The sequence below is a fragment of the Larimichthys crocea genome, unplaced genomic scaffold (assembly GCF_000972845.2).
Source record: "Larimichthys crocea isolate SSNF unplaced genomic scaffold, L_crocea_2.0 scaffold107, whole genome shotgun sequence".
NCBI lineage: Eukaryota > Metazoa > Chordata > Actinopteri > Sciaenidae > Larimichthys > Larimichthys crocea.
This window is the reverse complement of record NW_020851475.1, coordinates 38,270-54,680: the sequence shown is the minus strand read 5'-3', so window position 1 is coordinate 54,680 and position 16,411 is coordinate 38,270. Positions and strand designations below refer to the sequence as shown.

The 16,411-nt window shown below is 47.2% G+C and overlaps 1 protein-coding gene across 1 annotated transcript in view; it reads left to right on the top strand.

Moving 5' to 3' along the window:
- The window catches only part of LOC104935872 (atrial natriuretic peptide receptor 1), a 53,995-nt gene that overhangs the window by 12,074 nt on the left and 25,510 nt on the right, over positions 1 to 16,411 (top strand). The window contains exons 3-4 of the mRNA XM_027275369.1: positions 11,814 to 12,001; positions 12,982 to 13,095. Of these exons, the coding sequence (XP_027131170.1) occupies positions 11,814 to 12,001; positions 12,982 to 13,095 (302 nt within the window). The remainder of the gene's footprint in view (positions 1 to 11,813; positions 12,002 to 12,981; positions 13,096 to 16,411) is intronic.

The following is a 16,411-nucleotide window of genomic DNA, read 5'->3' as shown; positions in this document are numbered from 1 at the left end:
TATGTGATGTTGTGTTTGTGTGTCGTGAATTAGGCTGTGGGACACGTTCCATTCAGTAATCTGCGGTCTGTCACGGTTGTCATGGTTACGTGTTTACCCTCCTCTGAAGCTGTAATCTGTGCTGATCAATAATCACTGATAGAGACACTTTTGTTGATGGAGGCCTCTGGACTAATCAGATGCAATTACAAATGTAGCGTGTGTGTGTGTGTGTGTGTGTGTGTGTGTGTGTTTTGTCTTGATTACATCACACACTGTCAAAAAGCTGACGAGGCGATGATGGAGATAAAACGACGGCTTTCATATTAAAACATTAGATGGTGTAAGAAGAAACAGAGACTGCAAACGAATGTTGAACAGAAAAGGAAATTATTCTGACCTTCACGATGAAAAGTGGAAAATTATTAATATCACTTTATATTTACGCATGTACGGGTCTGCTGGACCGGGCCGACGCGTTGCTGCAGAACTAACCCTAACCTGTGCTCTAAACTGCAAACACACTGAATAAATCCTTTGTGTCTCCAAATCTTCATGTTGTAGATGGTTGAAGTTGTCACCAATAACCAGAACCAGAAATGCACAACGTTACGTTGACATCTGTGATTTTATTTTGGCGGGATTCCTCCTGGTTTCCTCCGTGTCTCGTCCACAAAGCGTCCCCGGGTTTCCAGTCTTCTGGCAGCTGTCAAGTTGTGTTGTGAGGGAGATCCTGACCCAGCGAGCAGAGTGAACATCACGTCATCACCATCAGGACACAGGGACTGACCCGGCTCTCTCTGCCCAGACAGAGGCTGTTTTCTGGGGGAGAGTTCATGTGACTCTGACTTGATATCCTAACCAGCAGCAAACTCTAAGGACCATAAACGTGCGTTTGGCGGTCTCGGACTCGCTGCCTCAGTATTTCAGAACTCTCTCGTGTGTCACGGTGAGTTTGGGAAACCTGAACATCTGCTGACGTCACACTCTCCGTGACATATCTTGGCTTCACCGCACGGGAGCTGGCGATGTCACCGCCTCATGTCCCGTCGTCGTGGCGGTGAAGCGGGCAGTCGATCATCCTGAACAAATCTACCCACGAGGCCGTGCTTCAGCCCTCTTTTCCTCTTCCTCGCCGCTCTTCCTGCCCATCTGGCAGTAGTTAAAGATTAATACGCTGGAATCTCAGAGCCGAGGAGGAGGCGTGAGAGAACGGGTGGTGTTATCCAGGCGGAGAGGTGAGGGGGGCTGCAGTGAGAGCAGTGATACCAAACTGGACAAAGAGCTGAAGACATCAGCACAAAAGATCAGATGATCTCTGTACGAGACTGTCTTAAACCTGGACGTAGTCTCTGTGACGTCCTCGCAGACTGTCTAAAACCTGGACGTAGTCTCTGTGACGTCCTCGCAGACTGTCTAAAACCTGGACGTAGTCTCCGTGACGTCCCTGCAGACTGTTCCAGCGTGTATCTCATGACCCAAGCATCCAGCAGAGACATAAATTAGATTAAAGGTCTAATACAGTGACATGTAATATGTAGTTCTGTTGTGTCGTGTTGCGTCAGAGGAAAGTGAAGCACTTTGGAGCCATGCCGATTAGATTTGTAGGCATTGAGTAAGAAAGTTGAATTTTACATGACTGAACCTCTCAGCTGTGGCGGAGGCTGCAGATCTGTGCACGAATCCAGCCTGAGTGACTCTGATAAAGTCAGGACGCTCCACGCTGTGCAGGATTCACACTGATCTCACACCACCAGCTAACACAGTCCAAACATGGCTCCTGGTTTATCAGCATTATTATTTATTATTCAACGTTAATAATAAAGTTTTTCACCGTTAAAACATCTTGACACGTTAAAGAGGATTTAGTGATGGTGTTGGTGCTGATTGCAACCCCCTCGCCTCAACCTCTCTGACCCACCGTGCAGAGTGAACATCATCATCATCAGGACACAGAGGGACTGACCCGGCTCTCGCTGCCCAGACAGAGGCTGTTTTCTGGGGGAGAGTTCACCGAAGAGTCTGCAGGGAGACTTCAACACATTTTCCTCTCATGTAGCCGAACTGTTGATTGTTCGTTTGAAGGAAATATTTACTAATTAGACCTTTAAAAGCTGCAACTTCTTGTGTTTTAGTTTGCACCTTGAAAATCCTTGAGAGCTCTGGAAAAGGTCCAGTAAAGAGGAAAGTAGATCTCTGTGGACTGGGAGCTGAACACGGGGCTGTTGTTCTGTCGGCTCGTGATCTGCCTCAGCAGGAAGAACTAAAGCCGATGACAACATGCCGGTGTGTCCGACTTCATTTTCTGTCCCCTGCAGCTTCACCCTCAGACAATTAAGTCCCCCGACATGAGAGCTCAGACCCCCGATGGACTGCACGAGTCCTCCAAAGCTCACCTGCTTCTCTTCACGTGCAGCTCTGGAAGGCTTCCATCATAACGGTTTGATTAGCACGCTGCCGCGGTGGAATTGTTGCAGGATTACGGGGCGGCGGCCTCTCGCTCGTTTTGATCTCAGACGTGATTCAACACGATGGCAGAGTTCAGGCTGCTGCATTAATGTTTCATAACGTGACCAAATATAGAGAAGGAATGTTACCAAATGACATAACGACACCTGCTCCGCCTGCAGCGAGCGAGCACCCCGCTCGCAACATGTCTATATTAGGTCAGGCTGAGCAATTATTCCAATATTCCCACACGAAATCAGCTGCGATGCCGACCTTCAGAATATTTCCTGAACTGAAGGCGAGCCACCAGAGGAGATGGAGACGTCTCCACCTGTGGAGGAAAAGAGAAGACGAAGGAGGACGAGGCATCACCGTCTCTCTGTCTCTCAAACCAAATGAAACTTCTTCATGTTTGTGTTTTGCAGTCTACATTTCAGTCAGAGTCATGGAACAGCCGAGCGGAGGCCCGCTTCTAAAAAACTAATAAACTATTCGTTTACTGTTCATGGTCAAAGGAAATCAACACTGAAGAGACTTCCTGTGGTCGTATGACATCATCACACCACTCCCACCTCATCATCAGTCACATGTCTGAGGGCACTGTTGACGTGGAGTCGCCGTAACACTGGAAGGGGACAAAGAATAATTGTCCTCCGAGTTCAATAAGACTGTGAAAGACTGAGGAAGACTGCGAGAGACTGAGGAAGACTGTGAAAGACTGAGGAAGACTGAGAAGGACTGAGGAAGACTGCGAGAGACTGAGGAAGACTGTGAAAGACTGAGGAAGACTGAGAAGGAGTAGGAAAGACTGTGAAAGACTGTGAAAGACTGAGGAAGACTGTGAAAGACTGTGGAAGACTGCGAAAGACTGTGAAAGACTGAGGAAGACTGTGAAAGACTGAGGAAGACTGCGAGAGACTGTGGAAGACTGCGAAAGACTGTGAAAGACTGAGGAAGACTGTGAAAGACTGAGGAAGACTGTGAGAGACTGTGGAAGACTGAGGAAGACTGAGAAAGACTGAGGAAGACTGCGAGAGACTGAGGAAGACTGCAAGAGACTGAGGAAGACTGTGAAAGACTGAGGAAGACTGCGAGAGACTGAGGAAGACTGAGGAAGACTGTGAAAGACTGAGGAAGACTGCGAGAGACTGAGGAAGACTGAGAAAGACTGAGAAGGACTAGGAAAGACTAAGACTGCGAGAGACTGAGGAAGACTGCGAGAGACTGAGGAAGCACTGAGAAAGACTGAGAAGGACTAGGAAAGACTGAGGAAGACTGTGAAAGACTGAGGAAGACTGCGAGAGACTGAGGAAGACTGAGAAAGACTGAGGAAGACTGAGGAAGGACAGCCTTCTGAAGTATCTAATTAAAAAGCTGAATCACCTTGATGGATGTGGGTGCGTGGGATCGAGCTCGGGAACATTAAGGGTGCCGTTTTGACGACAGAAATCAGACCCAGCTGTGTACGGAGGCCCGTAATGAAGACCAAAACAAGCACACCTCATTAAGACATGGTTTCCTGAGAGAAAGGAGACGAAACTCTGACTAATCAGCTGTTAGTCCACAGTGAGAAGCTGAGACAGACGCTGAGTTTCTGTCTCATCTCGATGTCCTGACCCGACCACTAATGGCCTCGATCCAGTCCATTATATACAAACGTCAGCCCACACAGAGACCCGATGCAGGTCCAGACCGTCCACACGTTTGGCCTCCCGCAGAGATGAAGACAAGTTTCTCACTGTGATATACTGAGATTATTAAATCTTAAAGTTTTCATGCTACAACACGTGTGTGTGTACGTTAATCCTATTTATCCAGGGAAGCTTTTTCCTGCCAATGTCTGTCTTGGACGTAGTCTCAGAGACGTCCCCACAGACTGTCTAAAGCCTGGACGTAGTCTCTGTGACGTCCTCGCAGACTGTCTAAAACCTGGACGTAGTCTCTGTGACGTCCCCGCAGACTGTCTAAAACCTGGACGTAGTCTCCGTGACGTTCCCGCAGACTGTCTAAGACCTGGACGTAGTCTCTGTGACGTCCTCGCAGACTGTCTAAAACCTGGACGTAGTCTCCAGCTTGTTTATTTGTGTTTTCGTGATTGTGCGTCCTCTTTCCTCGTTAGTCATGAAACTATTCGTCTCTCGTGTCTCTGGATGTCTTCCGGCTGTGAGGAAACCAAACATCTTGACACGTTTCAAGCTTCAGTGAGACGTCGAGTGAGATTCTCCGAGCTGACGGCGTGAAGAGGAACAAGGCACAGAAAGGAGATTAGAGAAGATGATTACTTTTTCCTCACGTCCTATTTCCTGCGTGACCTCTGCCTTTCTTCTTCTTCACCCCTGAAGGATGTCGGCTGCACGACGGCTTAGCTCTTTGCTCGATGTGAAGAGCGTGGCGTTCAGGTTCCATTAGGGTTTTTCCATCACGACCTGTGTGTCTCTGATGCCTTTCATCTTCACAGCTGTCGTACTGTATGTGGGAAGTGGAAGCTCTCCTTTCATCTCAACACATTAGCCAGAGTCAGGAAGTGTGCAGGGTCAGAGGTCAGGAGCTCCTCCTGCAGGTTTCAGGGTCGTGTCTGCACTCTGACCTTTGGTACGACCTGACTCATCCTGTCACGTCATCACAACCTCTACTGACATCCTGAAACCGAGCAACAACCAAACAACGTCAAAAAAACGTTACTGAAAACTGTCACGTCTGTCAGGAGGATGTTTGTTTGTCAGCAGGAAGGAAAGAGTGGAACGCTCCCTCCTGGTTGGGAGCGAGGTACTACCCAAAGCGAAGGAGCTCAAGTATCTCGGGGTCTTGTTGTTCACAAGCGACGGGAAAATGGATCGTGAGATGGATCGACGGTTTAGTACGGACCGTGGTGCTTCAGAGGGAGCTAAGCCTGAAGGCGAAGCTCTCCATCTTCAAGTCCATCTACGTCCCAACCCTCACCTCTGGTCGTGAGCTTTGGGTAGTGACCCAAAGAATGAGCTTCCTCTGCCTTAGAGAGGGTGAAGAGCTCAGACATCCGGGTGGAGCTCGGAGTAGAGCTGCTGAGGTGGTTCGGGCATCTAATTAGGATGAGTGTCTCCTTTTGTAGGGGGCACGTCCAACTGAGAGGAGACCCTGGGGCAGACCCAGAACCTGCTGGAGGGTCTACATATCCCACCTAGCCCGGGAACCCCTCCAGGACTTGGAGCTGAAGGATGAGTTGCTGTTAAACCTGCTGCCACCGCGACCCAACCTCAGATAAGAGGAAGAGGATGGATGGATCTGAAGCCTGCTCAGGGCGTTTCTCAGAAGCTGGAGCTGCTCTGTGCAGACTGACGTGGGACGCTCGCTGCGTCCCGGACCACGGTCTGGTGTGGTTTGCAACTAGAACGACCCCACGCAACACGTCACGTGCACGTGCCTGGTAAAAATTGATCTGAGTTACACCAAGTGTTCAAATTCAGTGTTCCCACTCTGGTCTGATCTTCGTCTTAGCCCAGTCTACTTTGCAGATGGACAGATGGACAGAGGTCTCTGTGTGTCTGTATAAATGTGAATGAATGAAGTTTGAGAGAGAGCAGAGAGAAGAGGTCGGATTATATTTAGCTGAGTATTTTTAGTGCAGGTAAATGTGGATTAAACACACACACACACACACAGAGGAGTGTGTAAAGTGCTGAGCTTCAGTCTCAGCAGACTGTAAACTCCTCCTCTCGTGGCGGCAGGGACGGACCTCTGAGCTCAGTATCAATCGGAAGAAAGCTTTTAGCCCGGTGTGGTTTCACCGCTCACTTCCTGCTCAGAGGTTATTAAAGCCTGAAACAATAGACAGGAACGGCAGGCCGGAGGAATGTCATCAAGACTCTGGAGACTTCCTGAGACGGAGCCAAGAAAGCCCTGAACCCCCAGCTCGTTAATTATTTCATCTAGTCTTTAATTCAGCTTCATCCTGACGAGTATTTGTTCTGATTACATTACTGATCAAACAGCCAATCATCATCCAGGTCCCCCAGCAGCAGCTGATCTCACTGCCTAGTCCAGCAGCAGTCAGCCCAGCTCGGCGTCTGTCTTTCAGCCTTTTATTTCACCAAGCTCTCACCAACCACTAAAAGTCAGTCCCACATTTACTCTTGTCCGGCGGCTTCTTGCTCGCTCACTCTCTCCTTTTCTCTTCTCAGCTTCCTCCGTCAGCGTCCTCTTCACTCTCTTCTCCTCTGCCATTATGTTCCATAAGAGGCTGCTGAGCCCTGGTTTTACATTGCCGCTCACCCACTCCTTTCTGGCACGACACTGTCCCCACTCCCATGAAAAACTCCCCCTGTAAACCGTGGTCCAAAGGCGCCTGTGGTACAAAACACTAACACTCTGGTGTTCTGAGCTCACAGCCCGGCTAACAAACGAGAGCTAACATGAACTAACAACCGCAGCTAACAGACTGAAGCTAACATGAGCTAAAAGCAGCTAACAGACTGAGCTAACATGAGCTAACAGCACTGCTAAACAGGACTGAACTAACATGAGCTAACAGACTAGCAACATGAGCTAACAGAACGCTAAGAACAGACTGAGCTAACAATGGAGGCTACAGCAGCTTACACAGACTGAGCTAACATTAGTAACAGCAGCTAACCAGGACTGAGCTAACATGAGCTAACAGACTGAGCTAACCTGAGCTAACAGCTCACAGACTTTGAGTCACATGAGGCTAACAGCATCTAACAGCGGAGCTACAGCAGGCTAACAGACTGAGCTAACAAGCAGCTAACATGAGCTAACACAAGCTAACCGACTGAGCTAACAGGCAGCTAACAGCAGCTAACAGGGACTGAAGCTAACAGCAGCTAACAAACTGAGCTAACAGCAGCTACCAGCAGCTAACAGACTGAGCTACCAGCAGCTAACAACTGAGCTAACAGCAGCTAACAGACGAGCCTAACACAGCTAACAACTGAGCTAACAGCAGCTAAACAGCAGCTAACAGATGAGCTAACCTGAGTAACAGCAGCTAACGACTGAGCTAACAGCAGCTAACAGACTGAGCTTAAGCAGCTAACAGACTGAGACTAACAGCAGGCTAACAGCAGCTAACACGACTGAGCTACAGCAGTAACCAGCAGCTAACACAGGAGCATGATAAACAGACTGAGCTAACAGCAGCTAACGCACTAAACAGACGAGCTTTCATGAGGTTTAAAAACCATCGTGCTCTGAGCTCCAGCTTGACCTCATACATGTAATAGGTGTGCTCTGTTAATTACCCTGCCTTTGATCAGTTCATGCTGTTTCCTTCCGGGTCAACAAAGGTTGATTTAAACTCCACGTTCATTCAGATCAGCACCATCGTCAGTCTGCGATCATCGAGGTGACAGAATAAACTGGACTCTCGGTAACCGGAGTGAGCTTTTGAACGCCTCACGGTGTCTCTTTAACCGATTAGGTTGGATCCATATTATTGATTGTGTCTGAGAACATCAGCTCCTGGGAGACTGCATGTGCTCACAGGTTATGGATTTATTTCAGTGTAACTACAAACTGAAGAACAGCTGGATGCTCCAACACCACACACATCACACGATGTCCCCTGTGACCAGAGGGTCAGTGATCTGACCAGTGGAGGTGTGGCTCATCTTCGCCTCCAGCTGTCTGAGTCACTCTGGGAGGCCTCGGCTTTCCACCGGTCAATGTATAGTGCAATGTTCAGTTCTGTCTGCATACTCAGATCACACACGAGGACTCGTGCTGACACACCGGCTCCTACTTGGATCTTTATTTTTAAGTCTGACTGTTAGAAGACGACATTTTGGTTATCCTCGTCCCGCTTTTGGTTTCGACTTTGGCGTCCTCTGTGTCTTTGTGGCTCTGAATGGAGATTCCTGTCTCTTTTATTCGAACATTTATATCAAAATGTCTTCCACTGCACTGCAGTCACACTGTTGTCCGCGTCAAAGAGCATCGCCGAGATGTACTTGTCAGGGTCAAGACTGTCCAAAACCTGGGACGTAAGTCTCTGTGGACGTCCCGCAGATGTCTAAAAACCCGGATGTGTAGTTCCGTGACGTCCCGCAGACGCTAAAACCTGGGACGTATCTCCGGGACGTCCCCGCAAAGACTGTCTTAAAAACCTGGATGGAGTCTCCGTGCACGTCCCCGCAGACTGTCTAAAACCTGGACTTGTAGTCTCCGTGACGTCCGCAGGGGACTGTTTTAAAAAATGGCCGTAGTCTCCGTGACGTCCCCGCAGACTGTCTAAAACTGGACATGTCCTTTGACCGTTCCCCGCAAGACGTCTAAAACTGAACGTAGTCTCCGTTGACGTCCCCGCAGATGTCTAAAACCGGATTGTAGTCTCCGTGACGTCCTCGCAGACTGTCTAAAACCTGGACCGTCGTCTCTGTGACGTCCCCGCAGACTGTTTAAAACTGGACTAGTTCTCCGCGACGTCCCCGCAGACTGTTAAAACCCGAGCGTTTCTTGACGTCCCCGAAGACTGTTGTTTTAAAACTGGATGTAGTCTCCGTGACTCCCGGCAGACTGTCTAAAACTCGGACGTAACGTCTCTGTTGCGGTCCCCGCAGACTGTTTAAAAATCTGGACGTAAGTCTCCGGACGTCCCGGCAGACTTGTCTAAAACCTGGAGTAGTCTTCCGTGATGTTCCCCGCAGACTGTCTAAAACCTGGACGTAGTCTCCGTGACGTCCCCGCAGACATTGTGAGCTCATGTATTCTGATGCTGTAATTGGACACACTTCAGCTCAAACCACTTCCTGTCTGTCTCTCCTTCACAGTGATGTTCGTCTGCTGCTCGCCGGACGTCTTCCAGAAGTTGATGGTTCAGTTTCGTCGAGTGATCTTCCTCACGAGCAGTACGTCTTCTTCACATCGACCGTGTTCGGAGACAGTCTGGAAACTCCAAAACTGGACAGCCGTGGGCCCGTTGGGGACGAGGAAGACGCCATCGCCTAGGAGGCTTTCCAGGTACGTGGTTGATTTCCGATTAAGATGTCAGTCTCGGCGGGTGGAAGGGTTAAACGCCGACCGTTGCCCCGGTCCATGCTCTGAGTGTTGGACGTCAGGCAGAACCTGATTCCCGGCTGCTCTAAATGTTGTTCCTCTCTCGTTCCTCTGTCTTCCAATCTCTTTTGTCCTCTTTTGAATTGACTTTATTCTCATGCGACCGGCCTGCGACACCAGCGACACGGTTGTCTTGTCTCCACACGAGGTGAGTAAAGCGGAACAGGAAAAACTTCACACATTCAGATTCAGAGAGAACTATCACAAAAATGAGTTTCTTGCCTAAATCACCTTTTTGTCACATTATTTTATGTTACTGTGTTTTTTTTATCGCTCTTACTGGATTTAGTTCTTTCATCTTTTGATCTATTTCATCTATTTTTTGTTTCACTCTAGTGTAATCAAACCTCAATGAAATATTTCTATACGAACAAGTTTGGATTGATCTGAATACTTTGCAGTCAGGCTGGAAACCCGTGGTTTTAAATGTTTACTGAAGGAGTTCAGATTTTCTGTGGAAAGAGCAGTCAGCCCCGTCTGCTCTTCGTCTTCATCAACCTGAGTGAATTCCTTTCCGGTGAGGGAAATGTTTGCTCACTCTGTCACCTGGTTTCTCTGTAAACACTCGATGTTATTCGACGTGGCAGTCGCCTCTTTTGTCTTTTGTCTTGATGACCAGTCATCCGCATCACGGCCCGGCTCATCCTTCGTATTATTTAATCTTTTATTTATCGAGACAGCGCGCTTCACCCGGACTGCACACTCGACTCACCTCCACCGCGTCCAAACTCACCTCGTGCATTTTAGAAAATCCCACAAAAAAAGGCTGCCATCCTTTAAGACCACGTCATTCATGTGGGGTCAAGCTCTCCGTAGGACAGTCCTGCGGGGACGTCACGGGGACTACGTCCAGTTTTAGATCTGCTCACGACTTCGACCGTCCGCGTGGACGTCGAGCTAGTCGTAGAGCTCGAGGACCGTCACGAGACCACGTCCAGGTTTTCGAGACAGTCTGCGGGGGGACGCTCACGGAGACCACGTCCAGGTTTTAGACAGTCTGCGGGACCGCACGGAAGACTACGTTCAGGTTTTCGTAACAGTCTGCGGGGACGTCACGGAACTGAGCTAACAGCAGCTAACAGCAGCTAACAGACTGAGCTAACAGCAGCTAACAGCAGCTAACAGACTGAGCTAACAGCAGCTAACAGACTGAGCTAACAGCAGCTAACAAACTGAGCTAACAGCAGCTAACAGCAGCTAACAGACTGAGCTAACAGCAGCTAACAGCAGCTAACAGCAGCTAACAGACTGAGCTAACAGCAGCTAACAGCAGCTAACAGACTGAGCTAACATGAGCTAACAGCAGCTAACAGACTGAGCTAACAGCAGCTAACAGACTGAGCTTTCATGAGGTTTAAAACCATCGTCTCTGAGCTCCAGCTGACCTCATCACATGTAATCAGGTGCTCTGTAATTACCTGCCTTTGATCAGTTCATGCTGTTTCCTCTCTGGGTCAACAAAGGTTGATTTAAACTCCACGTTCACTCAGAGTCAGCAGCCATCGTCAGTCTGCGTCATCATTCGAGGTGACAGAATAAACGTGGACTCTCGGTAACCGGAGTGGAGCTTGAAAGCCTCACGGTGTCTCTTTACCGATAGGTTGGATCCATATTATTGATTGTGTCTGAGAACATCAGCTCCTGGAGACTGCAGTGCTCACAGGCTTAATGGATTTATTCTCAGTGTAACTACACAACTGAACAGCTGATGCTCAACACACACACACACACTGATGTCCCCTGTGACAGACGGGTCAGTGATCAGTGATCAGTGGAGGTGGTGGCTCATCTCGCCTCCAGCTGTCTGAGTCACTCTGGGAGGCCTCGGCTTCTCACCGTCATGTTATTGAATATTGTTCAGTCCTGTCTGCGTACTCAGATCAACAGCGAGGACTCGTCTGACACACCGGCTCCTAATTGGATCTTTATTTTTAAGTCTGACTGTAGAAATGACATTTTGTTAATCCTCGTCCCGCTGTTCCGACTTTGGCGTCCTCCTGATGTCTTTGTGGCTCTAATGAGGATTCTGTCTCTTTATTCTAACAGTTTATATCAAATGTCTTCCACGGCAGCTCAGTCACACTTTGTCCTCTGTCAAAGAGCATCGTCGAGAGTACGTCAGGGTCAAAGACTGTCCAAAACCTGGACGTAGTCTCTGTGACGTCCCCGCAGACTGTCTAAAACCTGGACGTTGTCTCAGAGACGTCCCCGCAGACTGTCTAAAACCTGGACGTAGTCTCCGTGACGTCCCCGCAGACATTGTGAGCTCATTTATTCTGATCGATAATTGACAAACTTCAGCTCAAACCACTTCCTGTCTGTCTCTCTCTTCACAGTGATGTTCGTCTGCTGCTCGCCGGACGTCTTCAGGAAGTTGATGGTTCAGTTTCGTCGAGCTGATCTTCCTCACGAGCAGTACGTCTTCTTCTACATCGACGTGTTCGGAGACAGTCTGAACTCCAAACAGGGACAGCCGTGGGCCCGTGGGGACGAGGACGACGCCATCGCCAAGGAGGCTTTCCAGGTACGTGTGTTGATTTCCTGATTAATGATGGTCACTCTGGCGGGTGAAGGGTTAAACTCCGACCCGTTGCCCCGGTCCATCTCTGAGTGTTTGACGTCAGGCAGAACCTGATTTCCCCGAGCTGCTCTCAAGTGTTTCCTCTCTCGTCTCTGTCTTCATCTCTTTTGTCCTCTTTTGAAATTGACTTTATTCTCCACTGACCGTCCTCGACACGCAGCGACACGGTTGTCTTTCTCCACACGAAGTGATTAAAGAGGAAACAGGAAAACACTTCACACATTCAGATTCAGAGAGAACTATCAAAAGAAATGAGTTTCTGCCTAAAATCACCTTTTTACTCACATTATTTTATGTTGCTGTGTTTTTTTATCGCTCTTACTGATTTAATCTTCTCATCTTTTGAATCTATTTCATCTATTTTTTGTTTCACTCTATTGTAATCAAACCTCAATGAAAGATTCTATACGAACAAAGTTTGATTGATCTGAATACTTTGCAGTCAGGCTGACACGTAGTTTAAAATGTTTACTGAAGGATTTCAGATTTTCTGTGGAAAGAGTCAGTCATGCCGTCTCTCTTCGTCTTCATCAACCTGAGTGAATTCCTTTCCTGTGAGAAATGTTGCTTCACTCTGTCAACCTGTTGTCTCTGTAAACACTCGATGTTATTCGAGTGCAGCTCCTCTGTTGTCTTTTGTCTTGATGACCAGTCATCCGCATCACGGCCCGGCTCATCCTTCGTCTTATTTAATCTTTATTTATCGAGACAGGCGGCGCTTCACCCGACTGCACACTCGCTCACCTCCACCGCGTCAAACTCACCTCGTCATTTTAGAAACCACAAAAAGGCTGCCATCCTTTTAGACCACGTCCAGGTTTTAGACAGTCTGCGGGGACGTCACGGAGACTACGTCCAGGTTTCAGACAGTCAGTTCAACATACAGAACATTTATTTTAACGTTCTCCTCTTCCTGTTCACAGAGCGTGAAGATCCTGATGTACCGCGAGCCGCAGAACCCCGAGTACAAAGAGTTTGTCAGGAACCTGAAGACGGACGCCAGAAAGATGTTCAACTACACCGTGGAGGACTCGCTGGTGAGGAGTGTGTGTGTGTGTGTGTGTGTGTGTGTGTGTGTGTGTGTGTGTGTGTGTGTGTGTGTGTGGTTATGTGCTTCTACGTTTGCCTTTTGTTTTATTTTGAAATTCTCTGCAGAGAGACACGAGCTGCGTCACTCCTCGTGGAATCACAATCTTTGACTAAAACGTCGCGGCGGACGCCATATCCGGCGAAATCTGAACCAAAACTCTGAAAACTTTTCCGGATGTTTTAAAGAGCTGAGGTGGATCTCCTTCTTACACGGAGGGAGGAGCAGTCTGCAGCTGCTGGGACTGAGACGAAGAAAGGAAGGCCTAAAATAGACTCTGCTTACATCAGGGTTCATCTACTGGAGACCATGAATATCACCGGCCTCGCCGCTGATGGACAAAGACGAGTACGGTCTAATAAAAACCAGAGGAAATGAAGTTATTAAACATAATGAAGCTGACAACGTACACGTGAAAAAAGACATTATTATGCAAATGTGTAATTAGGGCTGCCGGTGCAGCTGGATGAGTTCAGTTTAGAGAAGCTAATTCAGTCTGCTGATGTTATCGTGCCGAACACACACACACACACACACACACACACACACACACACACACAGAAAGACAAAAAACAAAGGCGACACACACTTCAGATCCCGGAGACGAGACATCTGCTTTCTGTTGTTCCCTCTGAGGTTTGAAATGTTTCACTGTCTGCAGCTCTGACGGTTCATCCTGTGGGAACCAAGAAAACATGAAGCCCCAAACAAAAGGACCGCCACACGGTTTATTATTATACGCCGAGTCAGTTCAGTCTGTCAGTGTTGGACAGACACTGGAGGACAGAGGACAGGTGGACAAACGTCGTATTTAAATGTGTGGACGTCACCTCCACCTGATCACGTGGAGCGAGGGAGCTACGCCAGGCGGAGACGGAAAAACATCAGAAAACAAGAAGACGACGAGCCAATGAGTGATCGTCAGTCTGCCTGAAAAGGTCAAAGGTCATCCGTAGTTATAACAGAAGTCATGTGACTGCAGGTCGTGTTGCGTTCGCTGCCATCTGTTTGTTTCCTAATGGTTCTCATTTCCTTTGATGTATCCTGTTTCCCCACAGGGATCGCTGAACTTCATCTTATGATATCTTTGTGTGTGTGTGTGTGTGTGTGTGTTAACTACATTAGCGTCCCTCAGCTGCCTGTCTGCTGCTGATTAGCTGCCTACTTAGCTCACACACATATGGTGCCTGATAACAAACTGATGACATCATTCACAGTGCCGGCTAACCCGGATTAATCAGCTGGTGACTGATCGTATCCTTTAGCCTAGCTTAGCACAAAGACTGGAAGCAGGGGGAAACAGCTAGCATAAAAAAAGCCTGTCCAACCATCAACAATAACAATAACAAGTTGGTCTTTTCCTGGAGCCACTGCACTCAAACCAATCGAATCCTTCTATAATAAAGCAGTTAAAATCTTAGACAAAAAGACATTCTCTTATCACTACTGTAGCATTCTCCCCAAGTATAAATTACTAAGTTTTGAAAATTTTAAGAAGTTTAAAATAGCTTGTCTGATGTTTAAAGTCCTTCATGGACTGGCACCACCGCCATTAAATGATAATATTAAACTGAGGGTAGTCAGTCACTCCACTACTCGAGTCACCAGGGCCTCTGCCAGAGGTGACTGTGAGGTTCCTCTTCCACAAACCACATTTGGCCAAACTGTCCTATCATATAGAGCAGGGGTTGGCAATTAGCGGCCCGCGGGCCAAAACTGGCCCGCCATCAATTATATCTGGCCCGCTAGATGACGTTGATTTATTTAAAATTTAATATATCTTTTAAACCTCATGTTTCCTGTCAAAATACAACAATTCCACAGATTTCACAACATTTATTGAAAAGTAGCTGATAAGTAACGTGACAAAACAGCAGCCAGAACATCCTCGCAGCCTCTTTACTTGACGCACAGGTTGGAACACTAATTGGCACGTGCGTGCGCTGTAACCTGTGGGAAATTAAAGTGTCCTGTGGCCCTCATGCAACGGACAACGTGAACAAATGTGTTTCATTAAATAAAAAAAACAAAAACAAAAAACAAACAATGTCCGCTCATAATATCAAATAGCCTAATTAATAAATGCGAATGCACGAGAGGATATGCGTTTTTGAAGTGGCCATGCTTTGTCTCGTGGTGTCTTCTAATATTGTATTCTTTACAAACTGCAACAACCTCGTTGCAAATGAGACATGTCGGCTTGGCATTAATAAATGCAGACTGGTCCTGTATTTGGAATCAACTTTTTTTTTCATGGCTTTTGACAACGTCATTTTGCATCAATAGCTAGCAATCTTCAGCTGATGATTTCCACAGCATCCAAAACATAAAAAACTGGCAATTGTATACGTTAGTTACGGCAGGTTGCTAGGGTAGGTTGCCTGTTTCATGACAGACGCCAGGAGATGCAGCAGTGGGCGTAAAAACAGCACATAGAAGCAAATTGATGTTTTAAATCAAATTAAATGCATTTTTAAAGTTAAATAAATAAATAACGTTTATTTTTAATAATAGAAAAAATAGAAAAACTTTTTTTTCCAGTAGGAAAGCATGTTCAAAAAAATTGGCCCGGGTCCAAACTTATTTGCCGACCCCTGATATAGAGGTAGTATACTGTGGAACAGCCAACCCACCTCACTTAGAGAGAGTCCCAGTATACAGTGGTCCCTCGTTTATCGCGGGGGATACGTTCTAAAAATAACCCACAATAAATGAAATCCGCGAAGTAAGTTTTACAATTATTCTACATGTTTTAAGGCCGTAAAACCCCTAACCACACACTTTTATTCACCTTTTTACACACATTTTGTACAGTACTCCCTCAGTTAATCAGGACGCAGAACACAGCGTGTTCATACTGTACAGTTTTTACGCTGTAAAAAAAAAAAAAGCATGCAAACTGTATTAACATTCAAGGGACATTTGAAGCTGTGGCTTCGATCCAGTCAGACTGCGATCACATCATGGGCTTTTGTCAAACTTTTATTACTTACATTTTTTTATACAATTTCTGGTTAATGTGCAATGTCCCTGTTTGTAGTAATGTGTCTCTGTTTTTCCTCTTGTCTGTGTTTTCTTTTGCTGAGTTGTTTCTGTTCTTCTTTTCCTCTTTTTTAACGTCAACCTGCCAAAGGGACTACGGTTGGAAATTAGCCTGTGGCTATAAACCGGCATATTTACATGTAAATGTTTATTAATATGCACTGTCCCTTTTAAATAAATAAATAAATAAAAATAAAACCAGGTCCCCAGCAGCAGCTGATCTC